Source organism: Mus caroli, unplaced genomic scaffold, assembly GCF_978045245.1.
Source record: "Mus caroli unplaced genomic scaffold, Mus_caroli_1 scaffold_15, whole genome shotgun sequence".
Classification (NCBI taxonomy): Eukaryota; Metazoa; Chordata; class Mammalia; order Rodentia; family Muridae; genus Mus; species Mus caroli.
In genome coordinates, this window is record NW_028227270.1 from 8,896,701 (window position 1) to 8,921,199 (window position 24,499).

Sequence of the window (24,499 nt, forward strand, 5' to 3'; positions counted from 1 at the left end):
ATTTTTAATGAGAGCAAAGGAAAGAAAGAAACAGGCTGTACAAAGCCACCTCCCATAGCTGGTCTCTGGAATGAACTTCCATACTCCTGGTCTGGAATTTATTTCTTCCTGTTCCTGATTGAGTTTCCAGGAGACCAACTTGGAAGTATCGAATATTTGTCACCGTTAACCTTTTGGTTAGATTCAGGAACCTGTCTGATACCTTCTGAATTTGTATTCCCCATTGGAAGTGTTCCAACTTAGTCAGTAACTTTCTCTCCATGGCTGTAGTTCCTGCATCAGTTGGGGGATTGGGTATCCTCCTCTGAGATTCTTACATGCCATGGTCTGGTACTATGAGGAAGAGACCACAGAAAATCCAAAAATCACACGCTCACGTGTTAGGACCAGACCTTGTATGCATTGGGCATAAATTCTACAGACACCCTCTCAAACTGCTTAAGCAATATGAATATCTACAGGTAAAAAAATATGCACATAAAGTGCACAATAAGAGATGGCCAAATGGTGCTATGACTGAGCCGAGCTCTCTCTGTAAAACACCAGGATGAACCTTCCCATTCTTTCCCAAACTGTCCTCTTCCTCAGCGACCCCTTTCACCAGGTGACTTAATGATGAAGTAACCCAGAGTGTGGTTAAAGCTTGCCCAGATCCTGCTGTGGCCATCACGTTTCTTTCACGGTGCTAGCACAGCTCAGTCTCCAGCTGTGCCTGCTTCTCAGTCCAGGATGTCCTCATGTCACTATCCTCAACATTCTCTGCTGTCAGCACTGTAAGTTATTATTTCTTCTGGTTCAGCTAGCTGCCATCACCCCAGGACTCTGGCTCTGAGTGGGACATTCTGCTCTTGTTTGTCTTCTTCTTTTTTTTTTTTTTCAGGACCTGAGAAAGGGGTGGTGGTGGATGGATGACCTAAAACCCAGAAAGTCCTAAGTTCTTGCTTTCCAACTCACAAACCAACCATTTTCTATTTCATAATGGAATGCTAGTTATCTAATTCACACCATCTCAAACCTTAAAATTATTTGAAAAGTTCTAAGCCACATTGAAGTTATCATTTTTTTCTTTCAACCTATTGATGATTAGAACTAGCTACCTGTATTTAAGTATTTAAATATCTATCCATATCATACAGAAGTACTTAGCCTTAAATCCTAGCTATATTTCTTAAAAGCTTGTATAATTGGATATAATATACATACTTTCTCTACAAGGATGGTGATGTCAAATCCCCACTGTGACAGGACTGTAGGGATTGAATGAGCTCATCCAGGTACAACGCTTTGTGCAGTGGTACTTGCTAGACGTTAGCTGTTGCCACTGTTGGTCATTAGTAGTAGTACTAGTATGTGTCTGATTGCAGATGGAAGCACTATTGTGCTAATGTATACAGGTGTCAAATCTCAGAGGGCATAGGATGGTGCAAACCCATCCAATTTTAGATGACCCAGTGTATTCCAGTGGAGTATATTCTATCTGCCCTCCCCATCTATATTATTATTAAGTTATCATAGGGGTGCACTTTTATTTTGAAATATGGTTGATTCCAGTCCTTCAACCACAAAATGAAGACTTTGTTGGGCACTGTAAGGCTCACCCTCTCCTCTCTGCCTCTCACCCTCTCTCCGTCAAGCATCTCCTTCCCAAGGGCAGGGTATCCAGTGGCTCGGTGCTCATCCATCTACTGCTGCATCCCTCTTCTGTCAGTCATGAGCTTCCTCTTGTTCTTTTCAGTTCCACATGTCCTGGACCTGTGGAGAATTCTGGGACCAGCAGACATGAACGGAGACAGGAAAGTGCGATTGCTGTGGAAGGTGAGCTCCTTTGTCTCACTTAACCCTACCCCCTGGTTAGAAACCTTTGGTCTCTTCCACTCAAGACACTGTGATCCGTGATGTTTTGTCTCCTAACTTTCCCTTTCTGTAGGGCTTTGTGCTTGCCTCAAAGCTCCCAGTTGTTGTGTAGGTCTGAAACTCCCCATAGGTTAACCCTGTAGACGGCTCAAGTACACATTGTACATCGGCTGCTTTCTTTGATCTGACTTGTTAATATTTGGGGCAGTAACAAGTGCAACCACAGGATGCTTTGTGGCCTTCTGGGGGAAGCTGCCTCTGGCTTCCATCCCCTAGAACCCAGTGTGAGTTCCTGCAGCTTCATTCTTATACCTACAAGGAGCACTGTCTGGGGTCATCAGCATTCCCCTGGTGTGTGTGTGTGTGTGTGTGTGTGTGTGTGTGTGTGTGTGTGTGTTCATCTGTCATTACCAACACATTTGATATGTGTGTTCCTTTAAGTAATAGAATAGTATAGTGTACAAAGGCAGGAGAGGTGATCATGTGGCCCTTTCTAGGGTGAAAGTATGGGCCTGAGGGAAAAAGAGAAGATGGTAAATGATACAGGGAAGAGGGGAAGGGAAGAACTAATAAGGAAGGAAGGAAGGAAGGAAGGAAGGAAGGAAGGAAGGAAGGAAGGAAAGAAGGAAGGAAGGAAGAGAGAGAGAGAAAGAAAGAAAGAAAGAAAGAAAGAAAGAAAGAAAGAAAGAAAGAAAGAAAGAAAGAAAGAGAGAGAGAAAGAAAGAGAGAAAGAGAGAGAGAGAGGGAGGGAGGGAGAGAAAGAAGAAAAAAGAGAGAGGAAGAAAAACGGAAGGAAAGAAAGAAGAGAAAGAAGGAAGGAAGAAAAAAAGAGAGATAGAAAGAGATGGGAGGAACACAAAGGGAGAGCAATGAGGCAAACAGGGAAGGAAAGGGAAAATTAGAGAAAAACCCACAGGAAACAGAAGAGAAAAATGGGAAGTTGAAGGAAACAAGAATAGGTTAAGAAGAAGCTGTTGGGACTCCATTGTATGTCTGCAGAACTATCAAGAAATAATCTCTCTGCTCAAGTTTGGCAGCTTAAGTCTTTTGAGTGGCAACATCATCCTGGCTTGCTAAGTGACATCCCCAAACCAATCACCTCAGGGTTGACATTGTTCTGTCCGTCTCCTTGGGTCACCCAAGGCATGGACATAGGAAAGCACAGCCAGGGATGCTGAGGATATTAACCTTGGGCATGATGTAATGTGGAAAGGGATGGCTCTGTGGATGCGTTTTAGGAGGAAAGTGAGCAGCGATGCTTACCCTTATGTGGTCTTGGCATGATGCCTTCCCTTGCACAATCTTGCTAGGCAGTGGGAGGAGTCCAGCAGGCCAGCCTGAGAAATAAGTGACCAGGCTTCCCCACCTACCTCACCTCTGTGTCTCAGGAGATGATGGTTTTCTGCTGGTTTTATTTTTTGTTTTTGTTTTCTGAGACAGGGTTTCTCTGTGTACCCCTGGCTGTCCTGGAACTCACTCTATAGATCAGGGTGACCTTGAATTTAGAGATCATCTGCCTCTGCCTCCAGAGTGCTGGGATTAAAGGCGTGCGCCACCACCCTTCTAGGTTTCCTAAGAATTCAAGTTATTTAGCAGAGCCTGCACTAAAAGACTCTAAAGTTTGATTGTGGTAAAGGATGTGAGATTTTGTGACTAACTTGAGAACCACTGACTTGTTTTAAGTATGGAAATCGATAGGTTCAATGGTAGAGTGCTTGCCTAGCATTGGTGAAGCTGTGGGCACGATTTGCAACACTGAAAACGAATAATAACATCCAGCAATTTTTTTTTTTAAAATATGAACTACATGTCAGCAAAACACAAAAGGGGAGAGATAAGGATTCATCATGAGGACCTCTAGTTTAGACTTTAGACAGGTTCTAGCTGGTCTTCTTATTCCTCTGGCCAGTGAAAGGGCAATTCCTGAACTAGGATGGCACTGGGTCAAAGTGAATGCAAGCTCTATCTGACCACACAGCCACTCATTCTGTCCCACGTATGTTTGTAATGAGTAATAAATATCAGAAAACTGGGTGTCCCCAGAATTCCCCAGAACTACTCATCGTGCTTACTCCTAGATAAAACATCTGGTCAGCGTGTCTAAGGTCAAGACTAGAAATAAGAAAATGGGTCAGGGTTTCTGGGGTTTCACTTTGGGTTTCCTCTTAAGAGGACTGGCAGGGAAGCCCTGAGTATTTTCGTCCTTTTGGCTGGATTACCTAGCTGGACATCTTGCCGAGGACACACCAATCTCCCTGTGGAGGGAAACTGTAGGAATAAAGGATAAAGGCACAGCTACCTACCAGCCTTTCATGACTTGTTTTGATGAACTTGGTTTTGGCCCAGAATGAAATGCCTTGGCTCGAGATTTTACAACCCTCCCCACACATGACAGAAGGAAAGACACAGATGGAATTAGAAGTGGCTTGCTCACACCAGCCTGACCCCAGGAAGCTGGACTTGTATTAACTGATATCAAGTTACCATTTGGTATAGATCATCTCTTCTGGCACTTGAAGGGTTGACATCGCCCGCCAGCAAACATTTGTGTTGGAAAGATAAACACCTGCTTGTAACTTAGTGTCTGATGGCTAACATGACATCTCTCCATTTGTCACTGTTCCCGTGCCTTTCTCTTTCTGGTATCGGCAATAACTTTTGTTTTCTTTGGATACAGAAGGCAAGAGGAGCCCCAGTCTTGGAGAAAACATTTGGCTACAACATACAGTACTTTGCAGAGAACAGCACTAACCTCACAGAGATAAACAACATCACCACCCAGCAGTATGAACTGCTTCTGATGAACCAGACACACTCTGTGTCCGTGACTTCTTTTAATTCTCTTGGCAAGTCCCAAGAGGCCATCCTGAGGATCCCAGATGTCCGTGAGGAGAGTAGGTACCTTGTTCTCAATGTGTAGCCCCACCTGGCTCAAGAAAGAGTGGTCTCTGTCCTCAGAGTAGCTGTTGTTCCTCTTTAATCAGATGGAAGAGAGGGGAACAGGGGCTCTTTAGGTTGTTGTGGAAAAACACGATCTGTTTAACAGTCCCTTCCACCCCAAACTACAGTTCCATGGAACAAAGCCTGTGCTGAGAGTTAAAGACCAGTCACCCAGCTCAGTCAAAGCCTCGAAACTGTGATTGCTGCTTCTGTTGGTTCTGGTCCAAATGGTTGAATGCTGGCTTGAGTCATTAAAAAAAAAAAAGGTCATATTCAAGACCCCTGTTATCAACGCTGTGTCCTCTCCTAAACTCTGTTCTTCTCAGATGTCCCTGTGTCCCAGCTGTGGTTTAGTGTTCCTTGTCCTGTTTTCTGTCTTTCCTCCTTCTGCCTGACTGCCCAGCTAGGAAAACCCTTGTATGTATATAGACTTGCCAATAAGTTGCTTGTTAAGTTTTTTTGACAAGAGATCCCACTCTGCAGCTGCCCTCTAATTTACAGCCAGGTCTGCTTCATGTCAGGAGTGATGGTATTGCTGACATCAGCCATCATGCCTGGCATCTATGGAGACCACACTGGACATTACTGAACCCAGGCAAAGTGGCAAAGCCTTATTTTCTGTTTTGGAATTTAAAAGCCTTCTTGGATTGTGTGTGAATGCTGTCGTGTGTGTGTGTGTGTGTGTGTGTGTGTGTGTTGTATATGAGTGTTATGTTGTATGTGTGTGTGCTATATCATATGTATATGTGTCTGAGTGTTGTATCCTGTGTATGTGTTGTGTATGTGCTATATCATGTGTATGTGCTGTGTCATGTGTATGTGCTATGTCATATGTATGGATGAGTGCTATCTTGTGGGTGTGTGTGTATAAGTGCTGTGTTGTATGTGTGTGTGCTGTGTTGTATATGTACATGTGTATGCCTATGTGCGTCTGTGTGAATGTGTGAGTGTGAGTGCTGTGTCATGTATGTGCATGTGTGTGTGTGTCTGTGTGTATGTGTGAGTGCTGTGTCATGTATGTGCGTGTATCTGTGTCTGTGTGTATCTGTGTGTTTCTGGGTGTGTCTAGGTGTGTGTCTGTGTGTATGTATGAGTGTGAGTGCTGTGTCATGTATATGCATGTGTGTGTCTGTGTGTGTCTATGTGTGTCTGTGTATGTGTGTGTGTCTATGTGTGTCTGTGTATGTGTGTGTGTCTATGTGTGTCTGTGTATGTGTGTGTGTCTGTGTCTATGTGTGTCTGTGTGTCTGTGTTTGTGTGTGTGTGTGTGTGTCTATGTGTGTCTGTGTATGTGTGTGTGTCTGTGTCTGTGTGTGTGTCTGTGTATATGTGTATGTCTGTGTGTGTCTATGTATGTCTGTGTGTGTGTGTGTGTATGTGTGTGTGTGTGCACCACTGTGGAGCCCAGAACCTGATGCTGGATGTCTCCTCTATGACTCTCTACCTTATTTTTTATGCTAGGGCCTCTCACTGACCACATCCCACTGACTGACTAAACTGTCTGGCAGGATGCTTGCTGGGGCCCTCCTGTCTCCCTCCCAGTGTTGTAATTGTAGGCATGTGCCGCCATGCCTGGGGTCTTATGTGGTTGCTAGGATCCAGCCCCAGCTGCGCATGCCTATGCAGCAAGCACTTTACCCACTGAGCTTTGTCCTCAGCCTCCTCACTTTTGGGTCTGGGTTAAAAACTTGCAAGCAATAAATGGGACTCTGCTGTCTGCACAGAGCTTCCCATCCTCTGGTTTCTACTTTGTTAACTGAACTAACTCTCTCTCTCTCTTTCTCTCCCCCCCCCCCATCCTCCCTCTCCTTCCCCCCTTCCCTTCCCCTTCTCAAGAGGATACATACCCCATGAAGGCAGTACTTTTTAAAAACAGTACTTATATGAATTTTTAAGAATTTCGTGCCATGCATTTTGAACATATTCTTCTCCTAACTCCTCCCAGATTCCCCCCCCCCCATCCTCATCCCCTTACCCACCCAAATTTGAGTTTCCTTCTTCTTCTGACCTCCCCTGATGAATCTGGTTGTATTGCCCAATGCCACTTGATTGTGGGCCCAGAGGGCAGGGTTTTGTTTGTTTGCTGGGTTTTGTTTCTTTAAAAACAATTTCTGAATGTCAAATAACAGAAGAGCTGGCACAGACATCAAGGAGCTCTTCTGTTTGACTGACAGCTCTGTTTGCTCAGCCCAGCCTAGACCAGACATCTGTACCACAGCTCTACACTGCCGTCTGTCCTTCTCCCCTCTCCTCCCTTGAATCTGACCCACTTCTGCCTTTATTTTAGAATTCTGCAAGGCTCATGATTTTGTGTTTTGAGTCAGTGTCCTTAACATCCCAGTTCCTGGCTCTAAGAATCTAGTGACATCAAAACAAATGATATGTGATTGGAATAGATATTCTTTGATAAATAGAGGTACTGCCAAAAGTAATTAATCTCAGTTCCCACTATTGCCCTGTAATGGGAAGCAAGAGAGAGCAGAGGGTGGACGTGTGGTCCTTGGAGTCCAGCAGCCCTGGGTTCAAACCTTAGCTCTCCCACAAGATACCACTCCCATTGGGTGAGCCAGCTCACCCTTTAAGATGCTTGTAAACTGGAACTCTTACACACACATCAATCTCACAAAACTGTTGTGTGGAATAAGTGAGATTCTCTGGGGTGATGTTTTGTCTGGTGCTGATCACTGTTCCTTTTGTTGGTTTTGAGACAGGGTCTCATGTAACTGGGCCGTCCTCAGACTCACAGTGAAGCAGAGGATGGCCTTGTGTTTCTGGTCCTCCTGTCTCTTTCCCCAGTATACAAGCATAGCAGGTTTATGCTGTGCTAAGGATTGAACCCAGGCTTCCCTGTGCTAGGTGAGCACTCCACTGATTGAGTTCCACCTCTAGTCCTGCTGTCATTGTTCTCTGTGTGTCTCTGTCTCTCTGTCCTCTCTCATGCTGGGGATTAAATGGAGGACCCCGTGCATGTTACACAGCCAAGCTCTCACCACTTAGATAGTAGGTTACAGTGGCCTACTATCATCATTCTTAATAAAGTTCCAATTAATTACATTTCTACTAGGTATGGATTGTCAACTTAAAAATAATATAAAGTATACTTTAACTAAACTCATGCTAAAGTCACTTAGGACTTTTTATATTTGGTATTGAAACTATTACCTATAATGGTCCTAGATGAGCTACAGGCCAAATCTGGCCCAATGCATTTTTTGTTTTGCAAATGACCTTTTTAACTGTAGCCATGTGCAGGTTTTCGTGCACTCTGTGGCTTCTTTCCACAACCGCTGTGTAATGAGTAATTGTGATAGAGACCACGGTGTAGCCTCTGAACACTAAAATGCTACTGTCTAGCTCTCTATAGAGGAAGCTTGCAGAAGGTTGTCATTCCTTTTTCAGTATCAGTGACCACCGGTGACAGCTGATATTTAATATGCGTGTCGAAAGGCATTATCTGTGCATGTTAATGGAGGCACAGGAAAACATAATGCCCATTATACCTCTGGCTGCTCGTTCAGGGCTTACCATAACGTATCACAGAAAAGTGAGACTCTACGGAGTTTTGTTTAATAATAAAGTAAAACCAGGTCGGAAAAGAGCTAAGTAATATAATGTTGGTGCTTAACTCTCACTGGGTCACTATGATCGTCACATGTCGTGCACCAGGCTATGTCGGGCATTGTGACAAGATGGCATGGTTTATCTCAGCCTCGAAATGGCCCATGAGGCAGATTCTGTTAGGTCTGTCCTCTACACGATGAAAAGACCCAGGAAAGTTTTGTGGTTTGTACAAGGTTTTTCCAGTCCAATCCCAACCCAGAACTGTATGAACTAAACTGGTGTGATGTGTTTATTTTAGAATTAGTGTTCATAAAGTGTAGCTAGGCTTTTGGCTACTTTATTGGGTTCTTATATCTACTACCCTTCAGACCCTTATTCCACCCTAATCCTTTCCAACCCCCAACACTAAATCAGAGAGAAATAAGGTTAGAGGGGAAAAGGAGCATAGACCTCTTTAGACTACTTCCTGGTGATTAGCTATGTCAAGTTCCTAAGGCAAGTCCAATCTTTGTCATCAGAATATCTCCAACCACCAAGCAGCGATCCAGCAATAGCAAAAGCAGCAGCAGAGGGAGCAGCAGCTGCCACAGGCCCTCTCTGGCCTCTTGAATTTTTGTCCTCTTGAGTCCCCAGAATTCTAAACATAAACTATCTGTAGCTGGTAAAAATCACGCCCCTCCTAGAGCACGAGACAACCACAGTGGCGTGGACAGTCTGAAGCAGTCCCCTATCCCACACCTGGGATTAAAACAAAGACATAGTCACATAACATAACTGACTGGGTGTTTTTAAGAAACCAAAATTCTTACCACAATACTGTGACTCGGAATTCTGGTCACAGATGCAGCACAAGCCGAGATGGTCACTTGCCTCTGTGGGTATCATCTTTAAAGTAAAGGATTGGCAGAGCTAACCCTTCAGGGTCTCTCTACTCTTGAACTTCTTGAAATTTACGTGTCTTCAGTCACAGGCAGGATTGGTCTGGTACAGGATGTGGGAAGCAAAGCCACTTGTGTGGTGAGCTGACCGAGGGGCAGTGGGGACGGCATCAGGGAGAGAGTTGGGGCTCAGTCTGAACTGGTCCTGAGAACAGGATCGGTCAGATCTAGGGTGGTTGTCTTCATGACCATCACAAGGTATCACCAATGTTCACAGTCAGCCCTCTCCCCTGCCTCCAGGGCAGATCAAGTTTTCCTCTTACTCTCGAGAGGCTTTTAGGAGCCCAAGGTGTTCTTGATGAAGAATGGTGATTAGTCTTTATTCCGTAGGATGATTTAGAAACTTTTTCTTGGCACTTCCTTAATGAGGCCAAGTGCTCCCTCTCGCGTGGCTGATTCACAGTTTCAGAACTCCTTTCCGATCTCCTCATGATCTCCTTCCCAGCCCCTGCAGCGTACCTGGCTCTTGGGGCTCCAGGACTGGTGAGCCGGAGGACTTGAGGTCTGGAGGTGTGCTCACACATCTTCAGGGCAGGAGACCTTGCCAGGTTACTTGCTCAGAAAGCGCCTCCAGGAGACCAGAGGAGGAAGTGGTGGACACAGGCTAGAGGCAAAGGTACTATCTTACGATCCTAAGGCTACTGCTGGGAACCACCACCAACTGGGTGCTTTCAAACAACAGAAGCACATTGTCCCGAGGTTCTGGAGGTTAGAGGGACGGGAAAGCAAGTTGTGGACTGGGCCATGTTCCCTGAGTCTCTAGAGAAGGATCCTCTTCAACCTTTCCATATTTCTTGTGGCCCTAGGCCCTGGCTTGGGGCAACTCCAATATCTCCAATTTCTTCCATTCTACCTCTCCATCCCTGCTTGCTTGCTCCTTTCTTATCATTCTTTTTCTTTTATATGTGCTTTTTGTGCATATTAATTTGTATACATGTATGGAGGCCAGAGGCAGACATCAGTTGTCTTCTTCAATTGTTCTTCACTTTATTTTTTAAGTAGGGTGTGTGTGTGTGTGTGTGTGCGTGTGCGCATACATGTGCATATGTACATGCTTGTGTGCATCCATATCTGTGTGTGCATATGTGTGTGTATATTCTTGTATGCATGCATGCATGTCTGTGTGTGTATGTGTGCATGCATGCATTGTGTGTATGTGAATATGCATGTGTGTGAGTACATGTGTGTGTATGTATGTATGTGCATGCATTTGCATATGTACATGCTTGTGCGCACATGTGTGAATATGCTTGTGTGCATGTGTGCATGCATGCATTGTGTGTACGTGTATATTCATGTGTGTGTGAGTGTGTGTGTGTTGAGATGTTCTCTCTATGTCACCCTGCTGTATTGGAATTTCCCAATGCTGGGGTTAAAGGCATGCACCACCACACCCTTCTAGGTTTATTTTTCTTAGTTTTGATTTTGTATGTATGTGTGTGGGTATGTGCACGTGAGGGTCGTTGTCCATGACACCAGAGTTATTCGATCTCCCTGCAGCTTAAGCTACAGGCACTTGTGAGCATCCTCTGTGGGTGCTTGGAACCCATCTCCAGTCTTCTGCAAGAGACTTGTTCTCTTTACTCTTTACTGAGCCATCTCAGTGGTAAGGAGACAGGTTCAAGGGTCCTCCTGCCTCTGCCTCTCAAGTCCCCTGAACTCAGCATTTTATGTGGATGTTGAGGGTCAAATTCAGCTCCTTGTGTTTGTGTCTTAAGCACCTGACAGACTGAGCCATCTTCCCAGCCTTGCCCTCCCCCCAATTTCCCTCTCTTATAAGAACATCAGTTACATCAACTGCAGGGGCCACTGTCTGCACTACTTCTACAGTGGACTCATTTCCACATAAAGTCATTCTCTGTAGCGCTGGGTTATTATTCTGGAGAATATTCATCGACGCATAACAGCTGTGGGCGGGGGACGCAGGGGAGAAGCAGCAGGAGCCCCAAGGAAGAGGTGACAATGCCCAAGCTCTGTGCTGCTTGCCCTGGCTCTGCTCTTACATCACCTTCATCCTCTCCAACCCAGCGACCTTTTCAGGTTGACAAATTACCTGACTGAGCTTCTGGGAGTTGCAGTGGGAATCTCAAGCGCAGAGCCAGTTTGAGAAAGGAACCCATGAGCTGCAGCCTTTAGGGATGAGGATAAATTTCCTCTCCTGCTTGGAGACTTTGATTTACAGAGGACGCATAGGCTGCAAGTCCCTCTGGATCCTAGCTAACTAGCGAGATCTGTTTCTGGAATCCCGTCAGTTTAAGGGAGGTTAAAGCAGATATAAAAGGCGTTTAACCACCAGAGATACTCGATAAAGGACAAGGACAAGGACGGAAGGGAAGCTTTCAGAATTACAGTGGAGATCTTGAGCTTTGTTTGACCCTTTGCAATTTGGCACTGACTGGATGCCAGTGGGGCCTGTACATTTGGGTTGATTTGTGAATCAATCCTTTCTCCCTCTCCTCAGCCTTCCAGTGCATTAAGAGCATGCAGGCCCACATAGCCGAGCCCCTGCTGGTGGTGAACTGGCAGAGCTCCATTCCTGAGGTGGACACTTGGATAGTGGAGTGGCTCCCAGAAGCTGCTGCATCGAAGTTCCCTGCCCTTTCCTGGGAATCCGTGTCTCAGGTCACGAACTGGACCATCGAGCAAGGTAACTGGCTCAGAGCCTGCAGGCTGCTGTGGCACAGGGTTTGGTTTCACTTAAATCGGGTTTGAAGGCTGTGTGGACAGCACTGGAGATTAGTAAATGTCACGGCTCTTGGCATTTCCCAGGAGAAGCTGGCACAGAAAGCCAGGTGGGAAAGCAAGCAGAATCTTATCCACTCATGTTAATGGAGACACAGGGAAATAATAATGTGCACCAGCTACCCTGCTAGTGATAATCATAATTTAACAGAAAAGAAGTAAGGCTTTTAAAAATAGTGCTAATTAAGCCTGCTAATTTCCTATGAGCATACAACATGTTTTGCCCATATCTAACCAACTCCTCCCACATTACTTCCCATTTTCTCCCACCTCTCCCAACGTTCTGTTCCTCCCTTTATTTTTATTTTTTAAATAACCTACTGAGTGGAATTAGTGCTGCCCTATTAGGCATAGGTGTAGGGCCACCCACTGAGAGGGATTGGCCTACTGGGGAGTGGAAGACACACCCTTGAAGAAAATTGACTCTCCGTCCCTATCACCCATCGCCTGCCTGTTAGAGTGCCTCACTAGAAGTGGGTCTCATTCTCATACGTCCTCCCACTTTATGCTGGAATGTTGACTGGGTTGATCTGGGTGGGCAAGCAAGGCTACTGTGAATTCATGAATGCAGTGATCCTGTGCTGTCCAAAAGAAACACAGTCTTAACAGCCACCAGAGGCAAGCCCTGCTTATCCGGGGTAACAGCAGAGTTTGGATCCCATTTGTCCTACTTCAGGAACTCCCTGCTGCTCTAGTGACCTGCTTAAGAGCTAGCCACCCATCCTTAGTAAGTCCGTTTCCCATATAAGACATACGCTAAGTTTGTCTTTAAGTCTCATCGTTTCTACTGTTGCCCAGTACTCAACAGCATCTATATTAAGAAATGCATGAGCCCTTTGTGGTGGTATGTATCTCTAATCCCAGCCCTCTGGAGGAGGCTGAAGCAAGTGGAGGACCTTGAGTTTAAGGCTAGCCTGGGCTATATCATGATCATTTTAGGAGATGCTGTCTCCTAAAAACATAACAAGACAAAACACAAAGCCTTATGAAGGAATGTGAAGAGGTAGAGAACTAAATAGAATTCAAGGTTCTTGAGTGTATACTGTTATCAGAAGGGCTACATTTTTTTCAGTATGTCCCCAAAGCACATGATAAAAGTCATTGATGGAGGAAGGAGCCCCACCCCCACCCTTCATGATGGAGCTTTAATATTCTTGAAATGATCTCAGTTTAGTTCTGGGAGTTAGACAGAACATCTCAGAGCAAGAGAAGGCATTAGAGAGAAACAGAACATCTTCTGTAAGTCTTAGGCCACAACTCAGTCCTCTATTTTTTCTACTCTTTGTACTTAAGCAGCCCTCTCTCCCCCCCTCTCTCCTCAGATAAACTAAAACCTTTCACATGCTATAATATATCAGTGTATCCAGTGTTGGGACACCGAGTCGGAGAGCCGTATCCAATCCAAGCTTATGCCAAAGAAGGAGGTATGTGTAGACCAACTGTGGGGGAAGGGAAATAGGCTATTACAAGTTCAGATGCAGGGCTGTCTCAAGGCTCGTTTCTAAAACATGCACCATCTTCATGTTCATCTTCAACCGTGTGTGTTTGACACACTTGAGGCCAGAGTATAGCATCACTACATTTCACAGGTGGGCAGATAGGAAGAGTTCAAGGCATCCAGCCACTTCCTGTTTCACAGTGGGGAATTGAAGCTCTCACCGAGGTGAGACTCCTTGCCTAATGTCATAACAAAACAGCAGCTGAGACTGTCACCAGCGTTAACGTTAATTAAGATCAATTCTGGGAGCCTGGCAAGCTCATCATACACACGTTAGAAATGATTCTCTGGGAGTGCACACGTGGGTGTGCACGTTGGTCATGGGCGTTTTGATGCACATGTATGAAGGCTAGAAGCCAACCTTGTCATTTCTCAGAAGCCATTCACCTTGTTTATGTTTTGAGATTTCTCCCTGGGACCTGGGGCTTTCCCATTGGCATAGCTGCCCGTTGGCTGGCGAGCAATTCCCAGAGATCTGCCTGTCTCCACCCCTTCAGCTCTGATATTGTCACAGAGGCCACCATGGCCAGCTTTTTACGTGACCTTATGCTTTCACAGCAAGTGCCTTCCCCACTGGGCTATCTCACCTCCTCCCAGGTGTCTTTTGTGAGACAATAGGCAAGGTACATCACTCAGACTTTATCTTTTGGGAAATGAGCATCTTCTAGATTCAACCCTGGAAAGTGTCTCCTGCTGTATAAAGGTAGGCCAGGGAAGCTACACTTTATAGACAGGAATGAAAGTTGGGTGCTAATTAGAATCAGGGAACAACAGGCAAGTACATTTTCTTGGGGCTTTGAAATTCCTTGTCATCTTATATAAGATGCCTGACTGGGGAAAAAAAATAAAACAATCTCTACAAACAAGTTCACTCCTCAGTCCCCCTGTTCAACCTCCTGGTTCCAACCCCAGCATTGTGGGTTTTGCCTGAAACAATGGTAGCAGCTCTCGGGCAGCGGTTGATCTTCTAGGATGTGATTCAGCCTTGGTAATTTTTTTTTTAAATCTCCCTGACCTCTGAAGCTCCATTAAAAGGTCCTGAGACCAGGGTGGAGAATATCGGTCTGAGGACAGCCACGATCACATGGAAGGAGATTCCCAAGATTGCTAGAAATGGATTTATCAACAATTACACTGTATTTTACCAAGCTGAAGGTGGAAAAGAACTCTGTAAGTGGGCACATGGCCAGGCTGAGCAAGCTCAGTCCACCCCTCCGCTCCCCTGCTATCCCGCCCCCAGATGATGTGAATAGACCTGACACAGAGGTGGCTCCCAGGGCTGTGACCGGCATAGTCATCCAAATACTTAGCTTCTCTGTGCCTCTCTGAAAATAGAGTCGAGGGCACCACCTCATGAGTTGCAAACGTGTAAAAAAGTCCCCTCAGACTTTTCCGACCATTGTTTTGCGTGGGATTTGCCCATCTTAAAGAGTAGATTTGTATGTAGGGACAGCCCTTGTTTGATGGTACTTGTCTTAGTACAGAGCTCTTTAAGCATAAGTTCTACCTCCCATTGCCCAGAGCTTTCTTTTTGAGTCCACAGTATCTTCTGACATCCTAAGCTCTGGGCTAGGCTTGGATTTCCGTTTAGGCTAAATTTGATTTTATTACATTATAGTACACGTAATGTAAAACTTGGTACTAAATATTTGAAGGTGTATAGTTCAGTGGTCTTAAGAACATTTACCCAATTGTGTAATCACCACCTCTCTCTTCTCCCCCTCCATGTGGAAGCTCTGTGTTCTTTTAATCAATTGTTCCCCCGCCCCTCCTCCCGTGGCCTCTGGTAACTACCGGACTCTGTCTATAGATTATTATTCAGATCATTTCACAGAAGTAATCAAGGCTGAGGAGGCAGCTCAGAGCCTGAGCATGTTTCTAGCATGCACAAGGTTTTACGTTCACTGCAAAATAAAATAGGTTAACCTTACAGCATGAGTTTTCCTGGGGGTATCTCATTTAGAAAGCTTTTTCCCCTAGTCACTAATGATATCAAGCAATCCTCTGTTGTAGTTATTGGCCACTTGCATATCTTCTTCACAGAAAAAAACTTCATCACCCATTTTAACATTAGATTGTCTTTAATGAAGTTCAGTTTAATATTGTTTGGGGTAGTTGCTTGTGCGTTGGGTATCATATTTTATAAGGACCCTCCATAATTCAAAGTTGTGGGTTAGTTATTTGGGCTTTTGAAGAGTTTTATACTTTTACCTCTTATGTTTAGGTCATTGATGCATCTTGGTAGACTTGTTTTAAGTGGAAGTTGAAAAGCTAGAATTGCAGGTCAGGGCCCCCTGGGTCAATGCTAACACACATTTTCAGTTTGTCTTGCTACACTAGATCGGTTTCTATTTTTCCTTTCAGCCAAGACTGTTAACTCCCATGCCCTGCAGTGTGACCTGGAGTCTCTGACACGAAGGACCTCTTACACTGTTTGGGTCATGGCCAGCACCAGAGCTGGAGGGACCAACGGGGTGAGAATAAACTTCAAGACATTGTCAATCAGTGAGTACTGGCTTCAGGCCTCATTCTGGAGTTTACTTCGGGTTGGAAATGTTTGTCAGAAGCAAGGAGAGCCAGCAGAGGGCAGCAGAGCATGGCTTCTCCTGCTCTCTCTGGCTCATTCCCTCCCAGGAGTCACTGAGGAGCTGGCAAAGGGAGGGCTGAGTTAGACCAACAGGCCATTTTGATCCTTGCTGATAAGCAGCCACAAATAATCTTAAGATGAAGCAAGCAACATCCACTTCAGCCTCAGCCACGTCAAAGGCTGTTGCCTGAGCTCACACTGCCCAGTTCCTAAATGTCAAGAGTTGTGCAATAGAACCTGGGAAGGAATAACTGGTTGATCAGAAGTCACTGACAAGAGACTTAATGTTACCATCTGCGGTGGGGCTTTTGTTTCGTTTTGTTTGTTTGCAAAAAGATGTGTGTATTCAACTTATCAGCTTTTACGTTGAAAACATGAAAAGCAGGACAAATTTGTTAGATATCACATATAATGTGAAATATAATAGTTTAATAATTTAGTAGGAAAGCTGAGGGCATGTAATAGACAGGGAAAAGAAGAGGAAAGCCAGTCTGGTCTACAAAGTGAGTTCCAGGACAGCCAGGGCTACATGGAGAAGCCCTGTCTCATTCAATCAATCAATCAATCAATCAATCAATCAAAATTCAAGCAGCATTGACAAGTTTTGCAATAACTGCTATAAACCAAAAAAGTCATCTTGATATATCTCAGAAGCCCGTTGTTATTTATGTTCCTGAAGAATAAAGTAGACTGTGGCTCTGAGAACCATGAGCAAGATAACACGTTCTGTCCTGCAGCCTAACAATGCCTTCTTGGTATTCTTTTTGATACAACTTCTAAAATAATTTTTTTTAAAAAAAAATCATGCTACAGCTTCAGAAGACTGGGTACAAGTTGTGTCAGCTCATGAGAATTTCTCTCAGGATCAAATTGAAGGCACAATCCTGTGTTGGACCCTTAAAATTTCTCTCCTTGTTCTGTAGATTTGAGTGCAGACTACTTCCCTCCTGGGTCCTCCACAACCCATTCTCCTTTTTATGAAAGACTATTATTATTATTATTTATTATTATTATTATTAATGTGTATATGTGTGTGTCTGAGTAAGCTTATGTACACCACATGCCTGCATTGGTTAGAACAAAGTCTCGCATCGCTTGCAACTGGAGTTGCAGGCAGTCGTGAGCAGCTTCGTGGGTGTGGAGAGCTGGACTTCTGCAAGAGCAGCCAGTGCTCTTATGATCATCTCCCAGACCTCTAGAACCGACTCAGGCACAGCAGCCACAGTTTAAAGTTCTAGATTTTCTGAACTCACCAGTTACAGCTTCATGTTTTAAACAAAATACAAGCTACCCTCCCCTTACCTCGTTTCCCATCACTTTCTGACTCGGTTTCTCTCCCTCTTCAAAGCTTTGCATCTCCCTTTGCTTTTCTGCAAAATCCAGGGCAGACTCTAGATTAGATCTAGCCAGGCAAGGTGATGCACGCAGGTCTCAGTACCCAGGAGGCTGAAACAGGAAAGTCTAAAATATAAGGCTAGATCAGCCTACATGGCGAGTTCAGGCCACACAATGAGACCCTATCTGGAAAATTAAATAAGTGATACATAAATAAATAGGAGATTAAGAGGCTAACCTCCCTTCACTTTGCCCTAAGTACTCTATTTGATCATCTATTTTATCTGAAGTATTTTTAACATTATTCTATTACTTAGGATTCTCTAGGAGAACAGAAAAGTATTTTTAACATTATTCTATTATTTAGGATTTTCTAGGAGAACAGAACAGATGCAGTTTAAGTAATTGGAAGCTAGGTTCTTCAGCAGTGGGATTCACCATGCAGGGCCCCCAGTAGCCACTCAGTCTGAAAAATCTGAATCTTTAGAACAAGAGTAGGGGTTAAGGATGCAGTCCCCGTCTAAAGATGGATGCCTGGAAGCTCTCTTCAGAGTTGTGTCCAAAGGCTGGCTAAGCTGAAGTTGGAAATCTGTGAGTAATGACCACAGCAATCAGTGTTCATGCCCAGGGAGAAGAGAACTTGGGTGCACTGACCATCTTCCTCTTTTTCGACTTTTAGCCCATCTGGTAGTGGTACTGCCAGCCTATCAGATGGTACTGCCAGCCTATCAGATGGTATTGCCTGTGTTTAGGGTGGACCCTCCCCTAAGTGTTCTCCCATGTCAGTTCTTTGGACTCACCTTCACAGACACAATAGCATGTACTTGCCATTCTGTAGGTATATTTTAGTCCAGGCAAATCGACAAGTCAAAGATTACCTGTCAAAGTTTATCGTGTGAGTTTTTCTACCCCGGGATATACGAACCATGGGAATGAGGATCTGATTTTTTTTTTTGCTTATTTGTTTGTTTTATTTCTCGGAATAATGGGGGGAGACTAATAGTTATGCTATTAATTACTGACTAAATGGATGAAGTTGGAAGCTGACCCTGGCAAACGCAACAGCTACCAGTACATAATATGTAACACTTGGAGATGTCAATGAAACCCAGTATTCTGTAAAATACAATAACACAAAAGAAAATATATCAATATCTATCATGTTACATAGGGAAAAGACAGCTAGATAGGGGGCCAAAATCCCAGTGGTTTCAATAGAAATAAATTAAATTTAAATAGGAAATTAAAGAGAAATGTTGCTAAAGAAAGAGAAAAGCTAAAAAGAAAAAGTTAATATTTGATTCTTGTCAAAAGAACTTTACTGACAACTGGTCTTTTGTTCTCTTTGTCACAAAGGTGTGTTTGAAATTGTCCTTCTAACATCTCTAGTTGGAGGAAGCCTTCTTCTACTTAGCATCAAAACAGTGACTTTTGGCCTCAGAAAGACAAAGTGAGTTCATGATTGACAGTGAATGTCTTAACAGTCGGCCACAGAAAGCAGCAGGTGCCATCGTGGCAGGTGGTATGAGAGGGAACTCCGCCCCAGGGGAGGGCTGGCTCGTTCATTCATTTGATCCATATGTGTGAGAAGGATTAAAGGCCATACCCTCAGACTCATGAGGATTCCCACAAACAAGAAGACATATTTGTGCAGGTCTGTACACCAAGTCTAGATTCTTCTGAGGCCAAGGGAGCACTACCTGCCCCATAGGCTCTGCCTGCCAATGTCTGTCACTTGAGGCTGGAACAGAAAGGAGACTGAGCCCTGGGTGTTAGCCAACTGGATGAGAGCACGGGTCTGTTCTTTGTGATATGAAGTTGGGGTTGGGGGGGGCTGGCTGCAGGTACATTTGTCCTGCCTGCTCTTGCCAGTGTGGGGAAAGACGTTTGTCTTCAATATCTTATATTTCTCCCTGCAGTGAGCCTTAGGCTGCCTCAGTGTCCCTCCTTGGTAGGGTACTCTACACTGGCCCTTGTGAGCCTTCTGCCCAGCAGCTGGGCCTCATTTGTGACTAAGCTAATGTCAACCTCAATCATGATCAATATACTGCAGCCAAGTCACAGCATAAATTTTTGTACATCGTATTCTTAAGTAATCATCTTCAACCTAGACACATGTCAGAACTGGATCCTGCCCCAGGAGTTTCTGACTCAGGGTTCTGGGATAAAGACAAGGAATGTGTCTTTTGATTAGTGAGTGATGCTGGTGCTGAAGTTGGGAACATACTTTGGGAACACTAAGCAGAAGTGTGGGTAGTTAGTGCATCAACTGCTCCTGAGAATGCATTTGTCAAAGTGACTGTAGTGCAGTTTCCAACATCAGGACCAGGGTAGAGATACACTGGTAATAGAGAAAGAGAGGAAGGTAAGGATATAAATATGTGGGGGAGCAGCTCCTTTTCGGTTGTCTCATAGACAACTGCTTCCTATTTCCTGTCAGTCAAGAGTGTGCATACTTATCCTTATTGAATAGAAAGCTGGGCAGCTGCCTTCTGTCTTGGTTATTTTCTATTGCTCTGATAAGACGACATGATCAAGGTAACTTATAAAGCTTTTATTTGAGGTTTAGAGTTTCAGAGGGTTAGAGGCCATCCATGACCATTACGGTAGGGAGTATGGCAGCAAAACTGCTGGCTTGGCTCTGGAACGGCAGCTGAGAGCTCATACTTTGAGATACAGACAGAGAGAGCTAATTGAGAATGGGTGGGCTTTTGAAACCTCCAAGCCTGCCTGAAGTGACACACCTCCTCCTAGAAGGCCACACCTCCTCCTACAAGGCCACGTCTCCTAATCCTTCCCAAACAGTTCCACCAACTGGGGACCAAGGATTCAAACCTGTGAGCCTGTGGGGGCCCCTCTCGCTCAAACCAACCAGACCCTTCTTGAGTAGGGAGTCATATGGTTGCCTTTAATAAACCTTGCCCTTCGGTCAGCCCCACATTATGCATGGACTATGTCCTGAGCTTACCTCCTCTCTGTAAAATCTCATCTTTTAACAGCCGGTTGACTCCTCTGTGTTGTCCTGATGTTCCCAACCCTGCTGAAAGTAGTTTAGCCACATGGCTCGGAGATGGTTTCAAGGTACACGTTACTGGGTTTTGTCCAGAAAATGGTGCAGACTGGGAGGAGGACCAGGTGGATGGGAACGGGAGGGTTTTTCCCAAGGTTCACAGAGAAAGAACTGAAAGTTTGAAAGACCCAGGGAACAGCTGAATGGGCAGATGGAATCAGTCTTCCTCCTGTGACTTCCAGACTTGCACTCTGGACTGGAAGAACGATTCTCACCAGGGCCTGAGGTATCCCCCCCATAGAAGTGATTCTGTCAGGATATCACAGAAGAGGACTTGTTTCACAGATTGGCTTTCTGATGGGGAGCAAGAGGGCCTCACTACCACCTCCGAGGTCATTTGAAAAGCAACCAAGAGCAAATTAATCTGGGGGCTGCTCAGAGACACAGCAGTACTGGGGGAAATAGCGAACCAAAGGCAGCTTTGGAGTTGTGCTCTCCAACGGCAGGAGTTATTGTTTAAGTAGCAGTAGGGCTTCCTGGTGTATTTTTTTTTCAAGTAGAAAACCTCTATTTAAGGATATTTTAAAGTAGGAAACTTGAAAAATATCTATCTTATGACTTCTCCCTTAAGTGGAAATCAGCCTAGGCAAACATAGCTCTGAGATCCTTAGTATTAAAAGTCCTTCCCCAGGTTGGCCTCAATGCAAGAATTTAAAATATTAGTATTTTTCTTCAACTTAGATTTTTAAAAAATTCATGGACATTTTTGTAATAACGAGCTCTAGTTTTGCTCCATTTGCATTCTTTGCATAGTCTGCAGGACAGTCCTCTATAGCCTGTACTGTTCAACTGTACACCAGGCACTGGGCCAGGTTGGCAGGAGACAAAGAAGACAGAGACCCTGCCTTGTTGTGAGGCCGCCTTAGGTTTTCTGGTGGTGTCTTTTGCCTTTATGGCCTTCCCCTAAGGCTTCTCACCTCACTGGGAGTTTTGTTAATATGGTCTGGAAGATAGCCTTAAGCTCTCTGAAAGGATCATGGGCTGTTGGGTGCTGTCCCCCAGGAAGCGGAGCACTGTTGCCAAGCACCTGAGGAACATTGTGTGCACCAAGGAGGGATGCAGGGGAGCGGCAGGGGGGACTATGTTAGGGGCAGGGCTTCTGTGTCCCAAATCTAATAATTTGGCTAATCATTTGCACTCCTTACATGACCCCTGGGGTGTCCCCCTTTCTCTTTTGTAGAAGTCAAATATGAAGGAGACTGGAAACTCTGTGAACACAGAAGACGGGGTCCTAAAACCATGCCCCGTCCCCGCGGATCTCATTGACAAGCTGGTAGTGAACTTTGAGAATTTTCTGGAAGTAGTTTTGACAGAGGAAGCTGGAAAGGGCCAGGCGAGCCTTTTGGGAGGAGAAGCGAATGAGTGTGTGACCTCCCCGTCTAGGCCCGACGGTCCCACAGGGAAAAGTTTTAAGGAGCCCTCCGTTTTAATTGAGGTTGCTTCTAAAGACTCCCACAGCCCGTGTTCCAGAATGGCGGACGAGGAGTACTCAGAATTGGCCAGGCAGCCTTCGTCTTCCTGTCAGAGTCCAGGGCTAGCGCCTCCCTGTGAAGACCAAGCTCAGAATCCGTATTTGAAAAATTCAGTGACAACCAGGGAATTTCTTGTGCATGAAAATATCCCAGAGCACAGCAAAGGAGAAGTCTGAGTGCTGCTATGGCATGAAGTCCTCAGAAACTGGATGGATCTCTTCCCTAGAAAAGACACTGAGACTTCCAGAAACCGCCTTTGACCCTTCCCTGTTCAGTTTGCTGCTGAGCCGGGAAATTGGTGACACAGATGTGGACTTAGGCCAGGAAGACTGGAGTCCTTTACAGGGCAAAGGAAGTTATTTTCTTCTGTGTGCTCTCACAGAGGCCCCTTGAAATGATGGCCTCAAGAGAAAGGCCAAGCTTCGGGGCTTAAAGGATGCGCCCAGGCAGATGTGTCAGATCTTATCCCCAGGAACCAAGTTGTCCTGGCCATTGCTGAAGCTCCCCTCAGGGTCCAGGACAGCTATTTTGTTAGCACTTGACTCTGGCAGGAACCTGATCTCTGCTCTTCTTCTCCCTGTCTCCGGACACTTTCTCTCCTTCGTGCAGAGACCAGGAGTAGAGTGGATTCCTCATGGTATGCCAGGCTTCTCAGTCCTTGCTCGGTCTCAGGATCTTCAACAATGGCCTTTCTGGGACACTCCATCACCCACTTATATTTATTTTTTTGCAACATTGGGGATTGAACCCTGGGACTTGTTTATGCGAGGTAACTATGCTACCCATCTCACCCCAAGTTTATTACGCATTGACTGCTGCAAATCAAGAAACTCCAGAAACCTCCAGTAAGACCCTGCCATGGGCTGTGGGCTAGGTAGCAGGTCAGCTTGCTTTGTCGGCCATTTCCTCTGTCTTGTGCTATACCTGGTAGGAGAAGGCACCAAACAAGGTGCTCAGTGGCTTTTGTTCAGAGACACATAGGGGCCCAGGGGTGCTTTCTGAGCAGACCCTGAAAGGGCCTCTTCCCAGCCACCCTGAGCAAGGCCTGGCAAGAGGCAGCACTTAGCAACCATATTGCTGCCTTATGAGGACTTCTGCCCCTTGGCTATAGCCAAGCACAGAGCTTGCGACAAGAAGGCACCTTTGGCAGAAGTGCCCATCACAGGATTTATTTGTTTAGGCTTGGGGAACTGTGTGGCTTGTACACAGTGGGCTACCCTCTGGCCCCTTTGTCTTGCTCTCAAGCCTGGGAAGTGACTTTAAAAAAACCAAACCAAACTCTGAGCTCTCCCCAGGGAATTTCTGACTGGGGAGGCTCTGGCCCAGCCTTCTGTCTTGACCTGAGGAGAAACAACCAAGGGTGCTCTCACACCTGGGGAAGTCTCAGATCTCAGGGAGGTTACAGGAGCCGGCAGAGCCTCAAAAGACATGATGAGGCCTTGGAATCTAAAGTCCTTGAACAGTGGGGTGGGGTGGGTGCAGAACAGACACGCACACACACACCTCCCAGAGCTGCTGCTGCTGTTGCCGCCCTCGGCCTGCCCTGCTGGATGACCGATGCTGGAAGCATCTTGCACTTCCTTTTGTACCTGCTGCCCTGCCTCCTCCCCTTTTCATTTTAGCCTCCTGACTTCCCTTCTCCTCAGGCTCTCTGAGAGGTGCATCTCTCCACCTCTCTGCTTCTTTTCACTTCTTTCTCCCTTCTCAGCCTTCTTGTGTCATGTTCCATATTGGCCTTTCCTGGGTGGGATGCAGGCTCAGAAGCCATGATGGCTTCCCCTACCGGATCAGATCACTGCACGCAGGTTCTGCACCAGGGGTTGCTTCTGTGGGAAAAAGAAGGCCATCGGTGTTTTCTCTCTTTACTGTCAAAGAAAAGGGACGTTGGAAGGACCCAGGGAAGTCATTCAGTGGCAAAGTCAGTAAGAAATTATAAAATTCGTGGCAAAGAGCTTTCTGAGACCTTAGGAGCCATGCAGACATCTAGGTGAATGCCATCAGTGGTCTTTTATTTTCAATAGTAGCAAAAAAATAGGGGTGGAGCGGGGGGGGGGATGGCTCAAAGGTTTAGGGCAGTGGTGGCGCACACCTTTAACCCCAGCACTTGGGAGGCAGAGGCAGGTAGATTTCTGAGTTCGAGGCCAGCCTGGTCTACAAAGTGAGTTCCAGGACAGCCAGGGCTACACAGAGAAACCCTGTCTCGAAGGGAAAAAAAAAAAGGTTTAGAGCATTGGCTGTTCTTCCACAGCCCTGAGTTCAATCCCCAGCACCCTCACATGGCAGCTTACAACTGTCTATAATGGGATCTGGTGTGCAGGTATGCATGCATTCAGGCAAAGAGCCCGTATACATAACATAAATCTAAAAAGAGAAAACAGCATTAAAAATTGGTGGAGAACCCAATCTGTTCTTAACAGAAAAACAGAGACCAAAAGGCAATGCTTCCCTTCTGGTGTCCCAGGAGACAGTGCTATGGGGAACCTGTAATATTGGACCCCACAG

At 45.5% G+C, this 24,499-nt stretch overlaps 1 protein-coding gene across 3 annotated transcripts in view; it reads left to right on the top strand.

Moving 5' to 3' along the window:
• Positions 1-22,173, top strand: part of Il31ra (interleukin 31 receptor A) — a 35,589-nt gene extending 13,416 nt beyond the window's left edge. Inside the window, exons 6-15 of one of the 3 annotated variants that reach the window (XM_085831317.1) lie at positions 1,736-1,815; positions 4,532-4,748; positions 11,755-11,940; positions 13,358-13,459; positions 14,557-14,703; positions 15,898-16,038; positions 18,812-18,905; positions 18,957-18,959; positions 20,455-20,542; positions 21,709-22,173. In XM_085831317.1, coding sequence (XP_085687443.1) covers positions 1,736-1,815; positions 4,532-4,748; positions 11,755-11,940; positions 13,358-13,459; positions 14,557-14,703; positions 15,898-16,038; positions 18,812-18,905; positions 18,957-18,959; positions 20,455-20,542; positions 21,709-22,173 — 1,523 coding nt within the window. Of the gene's footprint in view, positions 1-1,735; positions 1,816-4,531; positions 4,749-11,754; positions 11,941-13,357; positions 13,460-14,556; positions 14,704-15,897; positions 16,039-18,811; positions 18,906-18,956; positions 18,960-20,454; positions 20,543-21,705 lie in introns of all 3 variants that reach the window. The other 2 variants (XM_085831318.1, XM_021180513.3) reach the window with 2 other exon arrangements.
• Positions 22,174-24,499: the final 2,326 nt, after the last annotated feature.